This window comes from Oratosquilla oratoria, chromosome 11 (genome assembly GCF_046742065.1).
Source record: "Oratosquilla oratoria isolate Oo_2021 chromosome 11, ASM4674206v1, whole genome shotgun sequence".
NCBI classification, from domain to species: Eukaryota; Metazoa; Arthropoda; class Malacostraca; order Stomatopoda; family Squillidae; genus Oratosquilla; species Oratosquilla oratoria.
In genome coordinates, this window is record NC_134787.1 from 24,065,691 (window position 1) to 24,082,719 (window position 17,029).

General features: G+C 39.1%; 1 protein-coding gene across 1 annotated transcript in view; it reads right to left on the reverse strand.

The window, feature by feature from the left end:
• Window positions 1–17,029, reverse strand: part of LOC143029667 (tigger transposable element-derived protein 1) — a 37,993-nt gene that overhangs the window by 2,749 nt on the left and 18,215 nt on the right. Inside the window, exons 6-9 of the mRNA XM_076192479.1 lie at window positions 4,478–4,895; window positions 2,795–3,009; window positions 1,806–1,986; window positions 182–359 (exon numbers count right to left, since the gene is read on the reverse strand). Coding sequence (XP_076048594.1) covers window positions 210–359; window positions 1,806–1,986; window positions 2,795–3,009; window positions 4,478–4,895 — 964 coding nt within the window. The 3' untranslated portion in view covers window positions 182–209. The remainder of the gene's footprint in view (window positions 1–181; window positions 360–1,805; window positions 1,987–2,794; window positions 3,010–4,477; window positions 4,896–17,029) is intronic.

Here is a 17,029-nt window from a genome sequence, read left to right on the forward strand (position 1 = left end):
ATAATAATAAATCAATAAATCAATGAATAAATAAATAAAATAAATATAGCAGACGAAAACATCCCTTTTGACCATGCTCCTTCATTCATTTACAACCTAACACCCCAATTCACTTTTATCTTTAGCATTCTTCCCTCCTTGTGTATTCAAGAAAAGGAAGAACAGGATCTAAAATACTTACTTGGATCTCCTTTACTTTATTGGTTATATTATGAACTGCTTGGTCCTGGTTGGCAATCCACAGGCCCTCTTTCATCATCTGAATCTTCTAATTTTTCTGGGAAGTCATTGAAAAAATCTGCCTGATTACGCCGTCTTGAAGAGGGAAGGTTATTCACTACATCCCTGTTCTTGTTTGCCTGGAATTGGGGAAGTTGACACATATATAAATTCCTTCAAGTCTGAGAGTAATCCACAAATTTCATTACAATAAATTTTATGATATTTCATTTAGGTGGGAAGAAACTTTTGTAAACAACCTCATAACACTTCCATACTTAAACACATACACACTCGAACCACAAAACAAGACCATCAAGTCTTGTACAGAAATCAATCAGTAATACTACTCCCAATGCATGCAAGTGCTGCAAAGGCCTACTGACCTTCAGCTTATCATCCCACAATACAACAATAGCAACACAAAAGCAGCTTATCAATAGACAAATTGATTTAGATGCAACCACCACAGAGAAGACACAGAGAACTTTAAACTACCATGTTCTACAACACCTTTTCAAGACAGTAATATAAAATATCTTCAGTGAGTGATTTATGAGCAGAGCAGAGAATCTCATGCAAAAGAGATCTGGGTCAACAAATTAATGGACTGATTAAGTCCCTAGAGTAACCCCTTCAACTCAGTGGTATCATTAAAAATATTTTCTGGGTAATATGGACTAGTTTCATTTAGTACAGACAGATAAGACTCTCAGAAAGTTTCTCGAAAAAGAAAATAAAAAGAATTCACCAAGACCTGTTGTTAACATTTTCTGACATATGAAGCTTTTATTATGACTTTGACAATGTTTTTTAACCCCCTCTTTCCCCTTTGTTTCTGCCTCATCATTCTTCAAACAACACCCTGTGGTGTGGGGACAAGAATGTCACCATACCCTGCTTGTTGTAAAATACTATTAACCTCTTCAATACAAGTCAAATTCTTGAGTGCAGCATTGCATGCCTAAAGTACAATGCATCACACTACTCTCATCATAAAATAAAGTCATTGCTGTATTACTTGTTCTCTTTCACTTTGAGTAATAATAAACATAGAAAACACGATCAAGCCAGTTCACAGAATTTGGGGGTAATAAATGTAATCAGTACACCGACTCCAGCATCCTCACATACCCACTTGCGCCTCATGACGCCTATGTAGGCGTCATAATATGGAAGAGGTGAAATGGAGTAGAAAGAGGGAACTAAGTATCCTCTCCTTTTTTTTCATATGTCAGAGCAGTATGCTTTGACTTAGCTACCACTCTCTCTTTATGAGGAGATTAATGAGTATATATTACATCCCACATAAGTGTCTCCCAGAAATGACCCTATGAGCACGATCACAATGTGAGCTAATAAATAATAACAACTGTAGTGCCTCAGTTGGCACTTGACATTATGACTTTTCAACAAAATCTAAAGTTTTAAGGTAAAATGGATTTACTTCCATCACATTTCTCATGACATATCCCTAAAAAAAAAAAAAAAAAAAAAAAAAAAAAAAAAAAATAATAATAATAATATTAATAATGATAATAAATAAAAAATAAAATTTGATAAATAAATCATAATAAATACGTTACCTTTTTCTTTTCATTCACAACAGTGTCATAAAGGTATTCGATGTTCCAGAAGCGTACAACATCATCTAGTGAGCAGGAAGCCAGGAGGTTTGAATCATTGGACACACTTAGGTTCTCAATACCAAAATCCTTATGTTGACCCACAATGCCTACAAAACGGTTTGCATAGAAATGAACAGCCCTGTAAACAAAAAGGTAATGAAGAATAAGGATTTTCATTTTTACAAGCCTTTCTTCCTCTTTCATAGAATCACCATCTACTATTTTCATGGTTATAATTTTTTATCTTATTTATTATTTTTTTTTAATAAAAATAATACTCATGTCTTTTTGTATAAAAATAATACTCATGTCTCCTTCGTTATAAAAATAATATTCATATCTCCTTATGGAATGGGAAGCTAGAACAACCATCTTTCAAATCCTTCCCAAACCCAAACTAACTGGGTTACAGTGTTCAGATTTGGGGGAGTATTCAGATACATGATTGAAAACTATCCCCACCCACATTAACCATCCCCCCTCTGACAATCCTGTGCTAAATATTCAATTCTGAAGGCATAAAAGTGGTATATAAAGAATACGCACAAATCATATTCGGATAATGGTGGTTCAGGGATTACTCTGTATGATTATATATATATTTGGCTCACCATGGTCTTGGATCACGTGTTAGACTCGTGATTGACAGTTATTAACTTCCTAGATGACAGCTCAGAGCTCATATGACTGATCTATGGGTAATACTGTGACCTTACACACACACACACCCAACTCCCCGCCCACGACAGTTGGAGTAACAACCCGCAGCGCAGTGATACTGAAATTATTTCAGCCCTGGGCGGGATTCAAACCCGGACTACCGTAATGGCAGGCAAGAACTCTAAACACTGCGCCATGAGGTGTGTATGTGTGTGTATATATATAATGTATATTACAAGAATGATAATAATTTAGGAGGGAAGTGAACAAAGGAAAGTAAAACCAACCTGATGTTACCATCTTCACAGCCAGTAAGGATAAGACGATCAGTGATAGGTACCATGCAGTGTACCATGTCTGGATGGCCTTGTAAACGCTCCAGATGGAAAGAGAACTCTCCCCAGTTGAAAATGTAGAGTGTTCCTTCCCCAGAACCCACAACTAGTCTTGTGTCACCTCTGACCAGACACAGGGATGTTAGTTCACTCTTGTACATCTCTGACTGAAAAAAAAAAAAAAAAAAAAAACATACATATATATTCCAAGGACTTTTTCCCCCTTACAAGGGAGGTAGCCACAGTCAAAGGTATATTCACTCCCATTCACCATCCCTCCCTTCCTCTTTTCTTGGCTCCTCCTGGATCACAGGTCATTAGAAGCAATGCAGCAAGACACATCAGATCCAAAACAAGGAAATCAGCGAACCTCCTAGTCTGTCCCCTCATGCAGAAAAAGAGAAGACGAGGAGAAATCCCTTTGGGCTGCGTCAAAATATCATTCAAACATACTCCCTAACCACACCATCCCCCACCCACTCCCTTCCATGCATCACAGCATCATCCATACACAACCATTTTCCATTCACCCCTACCTTCCTTCTTCTCCTTTCCTTCCTCAACAGACATTCCCCTCTCCCAATGGCCCTTTTACCCCATACATCCATCTCATCCTTTGTCACCTCTTCATGTTCACTCCATCCACCTCTGCCTTCCACACCTCTTTCAGTAGTCTTTCTTCACTCATTCTTTCCATGTGTCCAAACCATCCCAAAACTCTTTCATCAACCCTAAATCCTAACTCCCTTTCCACCCCCGCTCTCCTCCTCACATCCTCATTTCTCACTCTATCCAGCCTAGTTATCCCTCAGGCATTTCATCTCAAACAAATTTAAAACCTTCCTCTCTTATGTTCCATGTTTCTGCCCCATACAGTGCTGCTGGCACAATCACTCCTTCATACAATCTCATCTTAGCATCCATTCCCAAATATCTATTTCTCATTACACTTTTTAATCCCCCCTGCTTCTCTCAATCTACATTCTACCCCCACCTCCACTCCTCCCTTTTCTACCACATTCACACTCAAAGTACCTTAAGCTATCCCCTACCTCTAGTCTTTCTCCCTTAATACTCACTTCCAATTTGCTGCCATCCTCTCTCCTTGTACATCTCATCACCTTACATTTACCCACATTTATCTTCAGCTTCTTTCTTTCACACACCTTCCCAAACTCTGTCACTAACTTCCGGCTTAAAATCCCTCCTCTGATCATGCTACAAGCGCAGTGTTATCAGCAAACAACAACTGGCTAATTTCCCATTTTCTCTATTTTCTTTAACCATCTCCAATCTCTGGCCCATTACCCTTGCATTTACCTCTCGCACCACCCCATCCATGTATAAATTGAACAGCCAAGGTAACATAACACATCCCTGGCAAAGTCCTAACTTTACCTCAAACCACTCACTCTCTCCATTTCTAATTCTAACACAGGCTCTACTACTCTTGTAAAAATTCTTGACTACTCTTAACAGCTTTCCTCCTCTCCCATATATCTGCAATACAGTGCCTTTCTGTCTACCCTGTCATAAGCCTTTTCCAAATCCATAAAGGCCTAAAAAAACATTGTTACCATTTCCTAACTTATTATGTACAGAATTACAAATAACACAAAACCAAATTATACTAACCTGCATTTCTAGCTTACGAGCTTTTATGTTGAAGGCCGCAATGGAACCATCACTGACTGCAGCTACTAATGAAGTATTGTTTTCATCACTGGTCATTGACATAACTGTCTGCTCTCCACATTTGTACGAGAACACTGCTGTGCTTCGCCGATAATCCCAGATCTTGACTGTACCATCATCATCCCCCGTTGCACAGAGATATTCACTCACTGGGTAAAAGCTATATATAGCAGCATCATGCGCATCTTTAATATGGTACTTTGGGGCACAATTCTGTGTGTCTACCACCATCACAGATTTGTCTTTGCTTACAGTAAACAATTGTGTTCCATCTTCATTGAAACAAACTGCACGGCATGCCTTTCTGTGGTGTCCAAACCTGGCTTCCTCCTTAACTTCTTCATTGCTATATCGATAACTGTCAGATAAAAAAAAATAAAATAAATAAATAAAATAAACAAATAAACAATACAGGAATTAAATAATTTTTCATTGAAGAAACTGAACACAATGTATATTTTATTAGCATAAAAAATACATGGAAACAATTACCAAAATAAAAGGAGATTTATACATACATTACATACATACACATGCACACACACATATATATATACATATATGCAAAATAACCACAAAAGTAAAACTTGTAGACAGTAAATATTTTCATATATTACATCTTCAGGACTACCCTGTGGTGGGAGGAAAAGAATACTGCCACCATTTATTTCCACTTGGATCATAAGAGGCAAGAAAAATGGGACAGGGATTGGGACCGGGCATCCTTCTTCCTGTAGCCCCACTGGGGACATTCCTAAAAAAAGTAAAGGCATAAGAGGGTTTAGGAGTTTTCCAACCAGCACCCTAAGGTTTGGGTCTTTTATTGTGAGTGGATGTGGTACAAATGAGAGTAAAAGGGATGAGATAGATAGTATGTTTGTGAGAAAAAAGATGGATGTGTTGGCTTTGAGTGAAATTAAGTTGAGAGGGAAGGGCAAGTGTAAGTTTGGGAGTATAATTGGGAGGTTCTAAGGAGTGAAGAGAGGGCGAGGGAGAGAAGGGGTGGCTATACTAGTAAGTGAAGAGATAGGTAAACATTAGTGGAGTGGAAGGAGGTTTCTTCAAGGATAATGTGGATGAAGGTGAAACTTGGGAAAGGAGATGTGGGTTTTTGTAAGTGCATATGGGCCTGGTAGTTAGAATAGTGTAGAAGAAAGGGAGGCTTTATGGATAGATTTAAATGAGTGCATAGAGGGATTAGGGAGGAACGTCAATGTAATAGTATTGGGAGACCTTAATGCTAGGGTAGGAAAGGAACCAATTGATGGAGTGGTTGGGAAATGTGGAGTTCCAGGAAAGAATCGTAGTGGAGAGTTGATGGTGATGTGTCTAGTAGGTTGATGATAGCAAATACGGTTTCGTAAGAAAGTCAAGCATAAGTACACATGGGAGAGGGTGGTGGATGGAAGGGTGGCAGATGGAGCATTAATGGACTATGTAGTGGGAGATAGAAGTATAATAGGAAGAGTTAAGGATGTACATGTGCTAAGGGGAGAGGGTGGGGGAATATCAGATCATTTTTTGGTGGAAGGTAAGTTGAGAGTGGAGGATAGATGGAGAAAGAGGAAAAGGACAAAAGGTAGGGAGGTGCTTAGAGTGAACTCTTGCAATGAAAAGGAAAAGGAGAAGGAGTACAAGAAGAAGCTGAGAGAGGAATGGGAGGGAGTGAAGGATAGAATAGAGCTAGGAGTGGAGGAGGAATGGGAATAGTTCAAGGAGGGAGTCACAAAGTGTGCAAAGATGGTGTGTGGAACAAGAAGGACAGGAGGAAATAGAAAAAAGGGTAGTGAATGGTGGGATGAGGAAACAAAGAAGGTTGTGGAAGAGAAGAAGGGAGCTTTCACAGATTGGTTACAAAATAGGATGAGGGAGTCATATGAGAGGTACAAAGAAAAGAAAAGAGAAGTAAAGCACAAGGTAGGGGAGGCAAAGAGGAGAGATGTGAAATGGGGTAAGAGTATGACAGAAAATTTTGAAAGTAATAAAAAGATGTTTTGGAAAGAAATTAAGAGAGGAAGAGGAGGCGAATCAAGTAGAGATGAAAAGGTAAAAGGTGCAGATGGAGAGATGATAATGGAAGAGAAGGCAGTAAGGGGAAGATGGGCAGAGTATTTTAGGGGGTTGTTAAATGTGAAGGATAGGGATGGAAAGATAGTTGCAGTGGGGAATGCTAAGAAAATGACTGTGATGAGTGAGCAAAAATGGAGGAGAAATATGGAAGGATGATGTGAAGGCAGTTGTTAAGATGATGAGAGCAGGTAAGGCACCTGGTCTGGATGGATGCCATGCAGAATGTCTGAATAAAGGAGGTACAATGATGGTGAACTGGCTGGTGAGGCTGTTTAATGTTTGCTGGAGAGAGGGTAGAGTGCAGGAGGACTGGCTGTAAAGTTCCACTTTACAAGGAAAAAGGGGAAAAGAGTGAGTAAAGTAGTTTCAGAGGGATTAGCTTGTTGAGTGTAGTTAGGAAGGCTTATGGGAGGATCTTGATTGAGAGGATTAGGAGAGGAACAGAGGAAGTAATTGGCGAGGAACAGTGTTGATTTAGGAGAGGTAGAGGTTGTGTAGATCAGATTTTTGTGGTAAGACAGATATGTGAGAAAGCTATGGGAAAAGGTAAAGATGATTTTGGGGCTTCTAGGAGCTGTCAAGAGCTTTTACGAGAGTAGAAGAGCATATGTCAGGATTAGAAATGGAGAGAGTGAGTGGTTCGAGGTAAAGGAGAGACTTCGTCAGGGATGTGTTATGTCACCCTGGCTGTTCAACTTATACATGGATGGGGTGGTGCGAGAGGTGAATGCAAGGGTGGTGGGTCAGGGATTGGAGATGTTTAAAGAAAATGGAGAAAAATGAGAGGTGAGCCAGCTGTTGTTTGCAATGACACTGTGCTTGTAGCAGGATCAGAGGAGGGATTGAGGAATTTGGTGACAGTTTGGGAGAGTGTGTGAAAGAAGAAAGTCGAAATATAAACGTGGGTAAAAGTAAGGTGATGTGATGCACAAGGGGTAAAAGTGGCAGCAGACTGGAAGTGAGCATTAAGGGAGAGCGACGGGAGGAAGTGGATAGTTTTAAATACTCGGGTGCGAATGTGGCAGGAAAATGTGGAGTGAAGGTGGAGGTAAAATGTAGATTGAGAGAAGCAAGTAAATGCCTTGGTGGATTAAAAAGTGTAATGAGGAATAGACATTTGGAAATGGAGGCTAAGAGGAGATTGTAAAAGGAGTGATTGTGCCAACAGCACTGTATGGGGCAGAAACATGGAACATAAGAGAGGAAGAGAGGAGTTTGAATGTGTTTGAGATGAGGTGTCTGAGAAGTATGATAGGGGTTACTAGGCTGGATAGAGTGAGAAATGAGGAGGTGAGGAGGAGAACAGGGGTGGTAAGGGAGTTGGGAGATAGAGTGGATGAAAGAGTATTGGGATTGTTTGGATACATGGAAAGAATGAGTGAAGAAAGACTAGTAAAAGAGGTATGGATGGCAGATGTAGAGGGAGTGAACATGAGGGGGCGACCTAGGATGAGATGGATGGATGGGGTGAAAGGGGCTTTGGGGAAGAGGGGAATGTCTGTTGAGGAAGGATGGGAGAGGACAGAAGATAGGGGTGAATGGAGAATGGTTGTATATGGGTGATGTGATGCATGAGGTGGAATGGGTGGGGGGATGGGGGGGTGAGGTAGTATGTGTGAGCAAAATTTGACGCAGCCCGAAGGGATTTCTCCCCGTCTTCTCCTTTTCTGCATGGGGGGATGGAGAGGGGGGTCGCTGATTTTATGAAGCAGCCTTGCTGTGGATGTGCTGTGTCTTGTGACACTGCTTCTGACCCAGGGCAGTGGACAAGATACAGAGATGACCCGTCATCCAGGAGGTGCCAAGATAGGACAGAGGGTAGAGGGCAAAGGGGAGTGGAGTGTATTTAGGGATGGAATGGGTGGGAATGGTTTTATGCCTTTTTCATTTTGGCTACCTCCCTTGTAAGGCGCAAAAAGCCTTTCGTATATGTATGTACATCTTCAGGATTTAAAAGACTGCCTCTTCTTTACCAGCAACAGCAGCAACTCGTCTAGCTCCAAGACCTTCGCTCTCCTAGCATCAGATTGAGGATCTACAAGCTCCAAGACCTCTCTTAACATCGGATCAAGGACCTCCAGCTCTGGACCTCAGGCCCACCACATTCTTGCCTGATTCAACCAATAAAGAGAAAGATTAGGGCCACTGTGCTGATTTCCTTCCTTGGTTGCCCTTCATACTAGAACACTACATATTTTTTTTTTTTTTTTTTTTTTTGTCTGAAGATGTAATATATGAAAGTACTTACTGTCTACAAGTTTCCCTTCTCCTGTGGTTATTTTGCATTTTCATATCATGGTGATGTGATTGCTTGTATATATAAATATATATACATACATATACCAAAGTCTTCTTCCCCCTTACACGGGGGGTAGCCAAAAAGAAAAAGGCATAGAAATCACTCCCACCCATTTCATTTCCCATATATTACACTCCCCTCCACCCTCCTCCCTCCCTCCTATCTTGGCACCTCCTGGATGATGGGTCATCCCTGCATCCTGTCCACTGCCCTGGGTCAGAAGCAGTGTCACAAGACACAGCACATCCACAACAAGGCCGCTTCATAAATTCGGCGACCCCCCCCTCTCCGTCCCCTCATGCAGAAAAGACGGGGAGAAATCCCTTCGGGCTGCATCAAATTTGTTCTCATACATACTTCCTCACCCCCCATCCCCCACCCACTCCCCCTCATGCATCACAGCCTCATCTATACACAACCCTTCTCCATATATATATATATAATATATATATATATATATATATATATATATATATATAAATACACACACACACAAACACACACTTTCGTCGGATGGACGGCGAGAATTGGAGTTCCGAAGAAAAAGAAAAATCTACGTGGATCTCAATGTCAAGGAAGTACCTTATTGTATTTATAGGGAAGGGGAAAGCTCGTGGTGTAGTGGGAAGGTGATAAAAAAGGAGAAGGGGAGGGATTACTGAGGGAAATGGAAGGAAATGAGGAAGGGGAGGACTTGGTCCAGGAGGCCAGGCATCTTGTAAACAAGAGAAGGACCGAGGATGATTTTGGAGATGAAGGGACTAACAAAAATGTAAAGATTAGAAATATAGATAAGAGCAGCACAATGGAAGGTGAAGATAATTTCCAGGGATTTAATGAGGGGGGGGGGATACCAACCTCCCCCGATTAGCAAGACTAGAGGAAAAACTTGAAAAAATGACCGAACATTGGGAAAGTAGGTTCGGTAACATAGCAAAGATTGCCAAGAGAGTTGAAAAATTGGAAGAACTAGAGAAGGTGAACAAAAACTTAACTAAAGAAATAGAAGAATTAAAAAGACAGTTAAAAGAAGTAAAAGAAGAGAATGAGGAATTAAAGAGGAATAAATAAGACAATAAAGAGGCCATAGCAAAAGAAGCACAGGGTTGGAAAAAAATCCAAGAAAATAGTAAAGTTGCATTTCCTGACATAATAAAAGAGCACATGAAAGAACAAACTGAAGACTCAGTTATTAAAGTGATGAGACAGAAGGAGAATATAGTAAGAGACTTAGCAGATAAAAAGAAATATATAATTATATTAGGAATGGAAGAGAAATTTAACCTAAATAGAACCACAAGAATCAATGAGGAAAAAGAAAAAGTCAGCAGTTTACTAGAATTAGTTCAGGAAGATGAACCTGAAACCATGAAACAAATTGAAGATATGTATAGATCAGAGAGTATAATTCAGATAAGACCAGACCAATTATGATTAAATTCAGGTCACAAACGATGGCAGAGAATGTCTTAGCAAAAACAGGAAAACTAGCAGCAAGTGAACAATATAAAAAGGTATGGATAAAAAGAGAAGTGAATAAAGAGGAAAGAGAGGAGGAAAAAATGAAAAGACATGAAGCTAAGGAAAAAAACGAGAACAGAACAGAGTCAGAAAAAGAATTCTATTGGAGAGTAGTGAATATAAAAGTAAGGAAATACTACATACTAGAGAAAAGCAAAAGGGAAACAGAGAACACAATGGAAGTGGCAGAAAACTAAAAGTGTCTTACACAAATATAGACGGATTAATAACAGGATTGAATGAGCTGAATGATCATCTGAAGGAAAAAGAACCGGACATAATGGGAATTGTAGAAACAAAATTAAAAGGTCCACTACCACCCAACAATGTAGGACATGATGCATATAATTATTGGATTAGAAACAGAGAGATAAAACAAGGGGGTGAAGTTATGTTCTTGACTAAGAAGGATATAAATGCGAGGTGTGTCACATATGGAAAGAATACAGTACAGATGATTATGATCGAAGTGGAAGACAGAGATAAGAAGAGCAGAAAGTTTGTGATAAATTATGTGCCTCCAAAAACAGCCTCGTGGGAAGAGAGTGAACATAAAAGTATGTTAGAGGACACAAGGATAACATTAAATAAGATAATGGAAGATGGAGGAAGAATAGTTATGATGGGCAACTTTAATTGCAAAGAAGTCTGCTGGGAAGAGATGACAGTAAAGGGTGGAGACAGCTCATGGGGAAATGTTCTACTCGAGATGATTATTGACTATACAATGACACAGTGGATACAGGAGAACACTAGGTATAGAAATGAAGAAGAACCATTGAGACTAGACCTAATAATAACATCTGAACCTAGAATAGTGGAAAAGATTGAATATAAAACACCAATAAGTAAAAGTGACCACATACTGATTGAACTGGAACTAAAGGAGGAAAAATACATGAAAAGAAATGAACAATATAGAAAAGGAAGAATGATGTATGAAAAAACAAACTTTGATAAAATAAGAGAATTCTTTCAAAAAGAAAACTGGGAAGTAATATACAAAGAAGAAACAACAGTGGAAGAGAAATGGAATATTTTGACAAAAATTTATAAAAAAGGAGTGGAAAAGTATGTCCCAAGACAAAAACAAGAAAAAGAATATGTAAAGTGCTAGTGCAACAAAAGTTGTAGGGAGTTAAAAGACAAAAGAGATAAAGCTTAGACCAAATGGAAGACAAAAGACCTGAAAAATGGAAAATAAATACTTGTTATAGAAATGAATATGCACAAGTGTGCAGAGAGGAAAAGAGAAAATATGAAAAAGATGTCATAGAAAAATGTAAAGATCAACCAAAACTATTCTACAGATTTGTAAACAACAAACTGAAAAACAAACAAGATTTGGAGAAATTAAGACAAGGAGGAGTTGAATACACAGAGGAAATAGAAATGGCGGAAATTATGAACAAGCATTTTAAATCAGTGTTTACAAGGGAGAATATACAACCTGAAGAGATCGAATTGAAAGAGAAAGTCCCCCCCATGAAAGAAATAGAGGTAACAAAGAATTAAATAATGAAACACTTGAGTAATCTTGTCAGAAAATCGCATGGACCAGATGAAATAGCAAACTGGATTTTGAAAGAATGCAGGAATGAACTGGCAGACAAAATACATAGCATAATAAACAGTTCCTTGAAAGAAGGAAAAGTTCCAAAAGATTGGAAAAAAGCAAATATAGTACCTATATATAAAGGGGGAAATAAAGAAGACCCTACCAGTCTCTCTAACAAGTACAATAGCAAAAATTTGTGAAAGAATTGTCAAAAGTAGATGGGTAAAATATTTAGAAAAAAACAACATGCTAAATCCAAGGCAATTTGGATTCAGACAAGGATGATCATGCGTCACCAATTTAATATGTTTCTATTCAAGGCTAATAGATATAATACAAGAAAGAGATGGATGGGCTGATTGTGCATTTCTAGACCTAATTTTTTTTTGACAAAGTACCACATAAGAAGTTGCTTAAGAAATTAGAAACTGAAGGAGGAATATAGGGCAAACTGCTTAAATGGATGGAAGATTTTTTACAAGAAAGAAAAATGAGAGTAGTGATAAGAGACAAACACTCTAATTGGGATGAAGTAATAAGTGGTGTTCCACAAGGAACAGTTTTGGCCCCAATAATGTTTGCTATATATATTAATGATATGGATGAAGAAATTGAAAGTTATATGAGCTTCTTTGCAGATGATGCAAAACTATTAAAAAAAAGTGAACACGGAAGAAGATTGTGAGTCACTACAGAGTGATCTAAATAAAGTATGGGAATGGAGTAGGAAGTGGGAGATGGAGTTCAATACTAAGAAGTGTAGTATAATGGATTTTGGAAGAAGCAAAAAAAGAATAGAAGGATCATATAAATTGGGAGAAGAAGGATTAAAAAAAAAAATAGAAAATGAGAAGGACCTGGGAGTCATTATTATGAATAATATGTCACCTGAGAAACATATAAATAAGATTTTTGGAGAAACTTATAATTTAAAAAGAACAATCAAAGTGGCATTTACATACCTGGATAAAGAAATGGTGAAGAAAATACTAATCACTTTGATAAGAGCAAGATTGGAATATGCAGCAACGATGTGGTCACCAAATACAAAAAAATGTATAACAAAACTTGAAAGAATACAAAGAGCAATTACAAAATTGGAACCAACACTCTCAAAACTATCATATGAAGAGAGACTAGCAAAACTTGAGCTACAGACGTTAGAGCAAAGAAGAGAGAGAGGAGATTTGATAACTATTTATAGAATCATGAAAGGCATAGAAACTATTGATAGAGAGGATCTAATAAAATGGGATGATAGAAATACAAGAGGACACGGAAAGAAAATCAAGAAAGACAGCTATAGAAGAGATCTGAAAAAGAACAGCTTTCCTCACAGAGTAACAGACATTCAGAACAAGGTAGATGAGAAAGTGGTGTGTGCAAAAACAATACATGAATTTAAAAATGGCCTTGCTGTGGATGTGCTGTGTCTTGCAACACTGCTTCTGACCCAGGGCAGTGGACAAGGTGCAGGGATGACCCGTCATCCAGGAGGTGCTAAGATAAGAGGGAGGCTGGAGGGGATGTGGAGTGTTTTTAGGGATGGAATGGGTGGGAATGATTTTATGCCTTTTCCTTTTTGGCTACCTCCTGTGTAAGGGGGAAAAAGCCTTGGTATATGTATGTAAAAACGGTTTTGATAAAATGAGATATGATGATGGGACACCACGAGCATAGCTCCCCTTACCGTAAAATACAACTAGGTAAATACACACACACACACATATATATATATATGAAACTGTTATACAAGAAAGGGAGAGGCAGGGGGAATGGGAGGTAGGCAGTGTTTACGTGTGAATGATATCTTGATGCAGCCCAAAGGGATTTCTCCCCATTTTTTTTTTTGCATGAGAGGACAGAGAGGGGGGGGGGGGGTTCACCGATTATGTGAAGCAGCCTTACTGTGGATGTACTGTCTTGCTACATTGCTCCTGGCCCAGGGCAGTGGGCGGGAGGCAGGGATGACCCGTCATCCATGAGGAGCTAAGATGAGAGGGAGGAAAGGGTGGTGGAGGGGAGTGGAATGGGTAGGAGTGTATACATGCCTTTGACTTTGCTACCTCCCTTATAAAGGGGAAAAAGCTCTTGGGATATATATATATATATATATATATATATATATATATATATATATATATATATATATATATATATATACACATACACATATTTCTGTCTTATCAACCACATTGACTTTTTTCATTTCATTTCCTTGCAAACACGATCAAGCCTAACAGGAGGTTGACAGAAGCATATTTGGAAACTGATATGATGACTGTCTCAAGACTCAAATTTAGCTGATATTCATTGGTTAGATTCAAGTCCTCAACCGATTAGCATATTAGTTTCCAAATATGCTTCCATCAACCTTCTGGTAGCCTCAATCATGTTTGCAAGAAAGTAAAATGGAAAAAGTTAATGTGGTTGATAAGATGAAAATCTGTGTATTGGGGCCCATTCAGTGTGTGGTAATCTATATATATATATATATATGTATATATATATATATATGTATATATATATATATATATAGATAGATAGATATATATATATATATATATGTACAATACTGAATGGGTCCCAGTGACTAGAGATACATTTTTATCAACCACAATGCACTTTAATTCTAAACCATCAGCATCGGAAGACCCGTGGAGGCACATACAGAAACTGAAACGTGGTACGCCCGAGGACTCGAACCAATGGCTAGCACGTTACCAATGCTTGTAGTGACTTAACCACTACACCATCAAAAAAGATCTCTCTTGATGGTGTAGTGGTTAAGTCACTACAAGCACTGGTAACGTGCTAGCCATTGGTTCGAGTTCTCAGGCATACCACGTTTCAATTTATGCATGTGCCTCCACGTTTTTTCCAATGTTGATGTTTTAGAATAAAAATTCATTGTGGTTGATATATATATCTATATGTATATATATATATATATATATATATATATATACACACACACACACACATATATATCCCAAGTGTTTTCCCCCCTTACAAGGGAGGTTGCCAAAGTCAAAGGCATAAATCCATTCCTATCTATTTCATTTGTACATACTCCACTCCCATTCACCACCCCTCCCTCCCTCTTTTCTTGGCTCTTCCTGGATGATGGGTCATCCCTGCACCTCATCCACTCCCTTGGGTCAGAATCAATGCAGCAACACATAGCATATCAAGAGCAAGGCCGCTTCATTTAATTGGCAACGCCCTTCTCCATCCCCTCATGCAGAAAAAGAGATGGGAAGAAATCCCTTCAGGTTGCATGAAAATATCATTCACACATATTCCCTAACTGCCCTATCCCTCACCAACTCCCTTCCATGCATCACATCATCATCCATACACAACCATTCTCCACTCACCCCTATTTTCTGTCTTCTCCCTTCTTTTGTCAACAAACACCCATCCCCCGTCTTTCTCAATGCCCCTGTTACTCCATCCATTAATCCATCTCATCTTTGGTCGCCCCCTCATGTTCACTACTCCACCTCTGCCTTCCACACCTCTTTACTAATCTTTCTTCACTCATTCTTTCCATGTGTCCAAAACATCCCAATACTTTTTCATCAACTTTATCCTCCCAAATCTTTTTCTATCCCGGTCCTCACCTCCTAGTTTCTCACTCTCTCCAGCCTAGTAACTCCTACCATTCTTCTTCATATATACAGTCAAACCTCGGTTTTCGAACATAATCCGTTCGAGAAGGCTGTTCGAAAAGCGATTTGTTCGAAAACCGAAACAATTTTTCCCATTATAATCAATGTAAATAATTTTAATCCGTTCCAAGTTTCTCCACTTCCTCCAATACCTGTGGCCTTTGTTTGCTAAAAACACTTGATCCTTTAGCCACATCATTTGCTTTAACCTGGTCTTTATTTTTTAGGATGGTGCTTATCGTCGATTTCGCCATCCCAAACTCCTTAGCCAACGCAGACACACGAACGCCAGATTCATATTTCGCTATTAATTCTTTTTTAAATTCAATAGTTTTGCGCACTACTTTCCTCTTTTCTTCACCACTTGAACTTGCTTTCTTTGGACCCATGATTAGGGGCTAATACACGATGCAAAGATGAAAAAAAGTCAGATTTACGTAAATAAGAACGAACACGTCTGCTCGGAATGAACTTTGATCGCAAATGCGCTACGGAGGAAGCGTCCTTAGCGTTCGAGTTCTCTCGGCTCGCGAGTGAGCCGCGTTCGGGTACGCTCGGCTTCTTTCGGTTTGTTCGAGAGCCGAAATTTGGTCGAGTTCTGAGACGTAAAATTCTCGAACTTTTTGGTCGAAAACCGATTTGGTCGAGAACAGAAGCGTTCGATAACCGAGGTTTGACTGTATATATATATATATATATATATATATATATATATATATATATATATATATGATCTAGGAAGAAATGTTAATGTAATAGTACTGGGAGACCTTAATGCTAGGGTAGGAAATGGTCCAATCGATGGAGTGTTTGGGAAATGTGGAGTTCCAGGAAAGAATCGTAGTGGAGAGTTGATGGTGGAAATGTGTCTTGAAAAAGAGTTGATGATAGCAAATACAGTGTTTTGGAAGAAAGTCAAGCATAAGTACATATGGGAGAGGGTGGTGGATTATGTAGTGGTATATAGGATTATGATAGGAAGAGTTAAGGATGTACATGGGCTGAGGGGAGAGGGTGGGGGAATATCAGATAATTTTTTGGTGGAAGGTAAGTTGAGAGTGGAGAATAGATGGAGAAAGAGGGAAGGGACTAAAGGTAGGGAGGTGCTTAGAGTGAACTCTTGCAATGAAAAGGAAAAGGAGAAGGAGTACGAAAAGAAGCTGAAGGAGGAGTGGGAAGGAGTGAAGGATAGAGTAGAGCTAGGTATGGAGGAGGAATGGGGATGGTTCAAGGAGAGAGTCATAAAGTGTGCAAAGATGGTGTGTGGAACAAGAAGGACAGGAGGAAATAGAAGAAAGGGTAGTGAATGGTGGGATGAGGAAACAAAGAAGGTTGTAGAAGAGAAGAAGCGAGCTTTCACAGATTGGTTA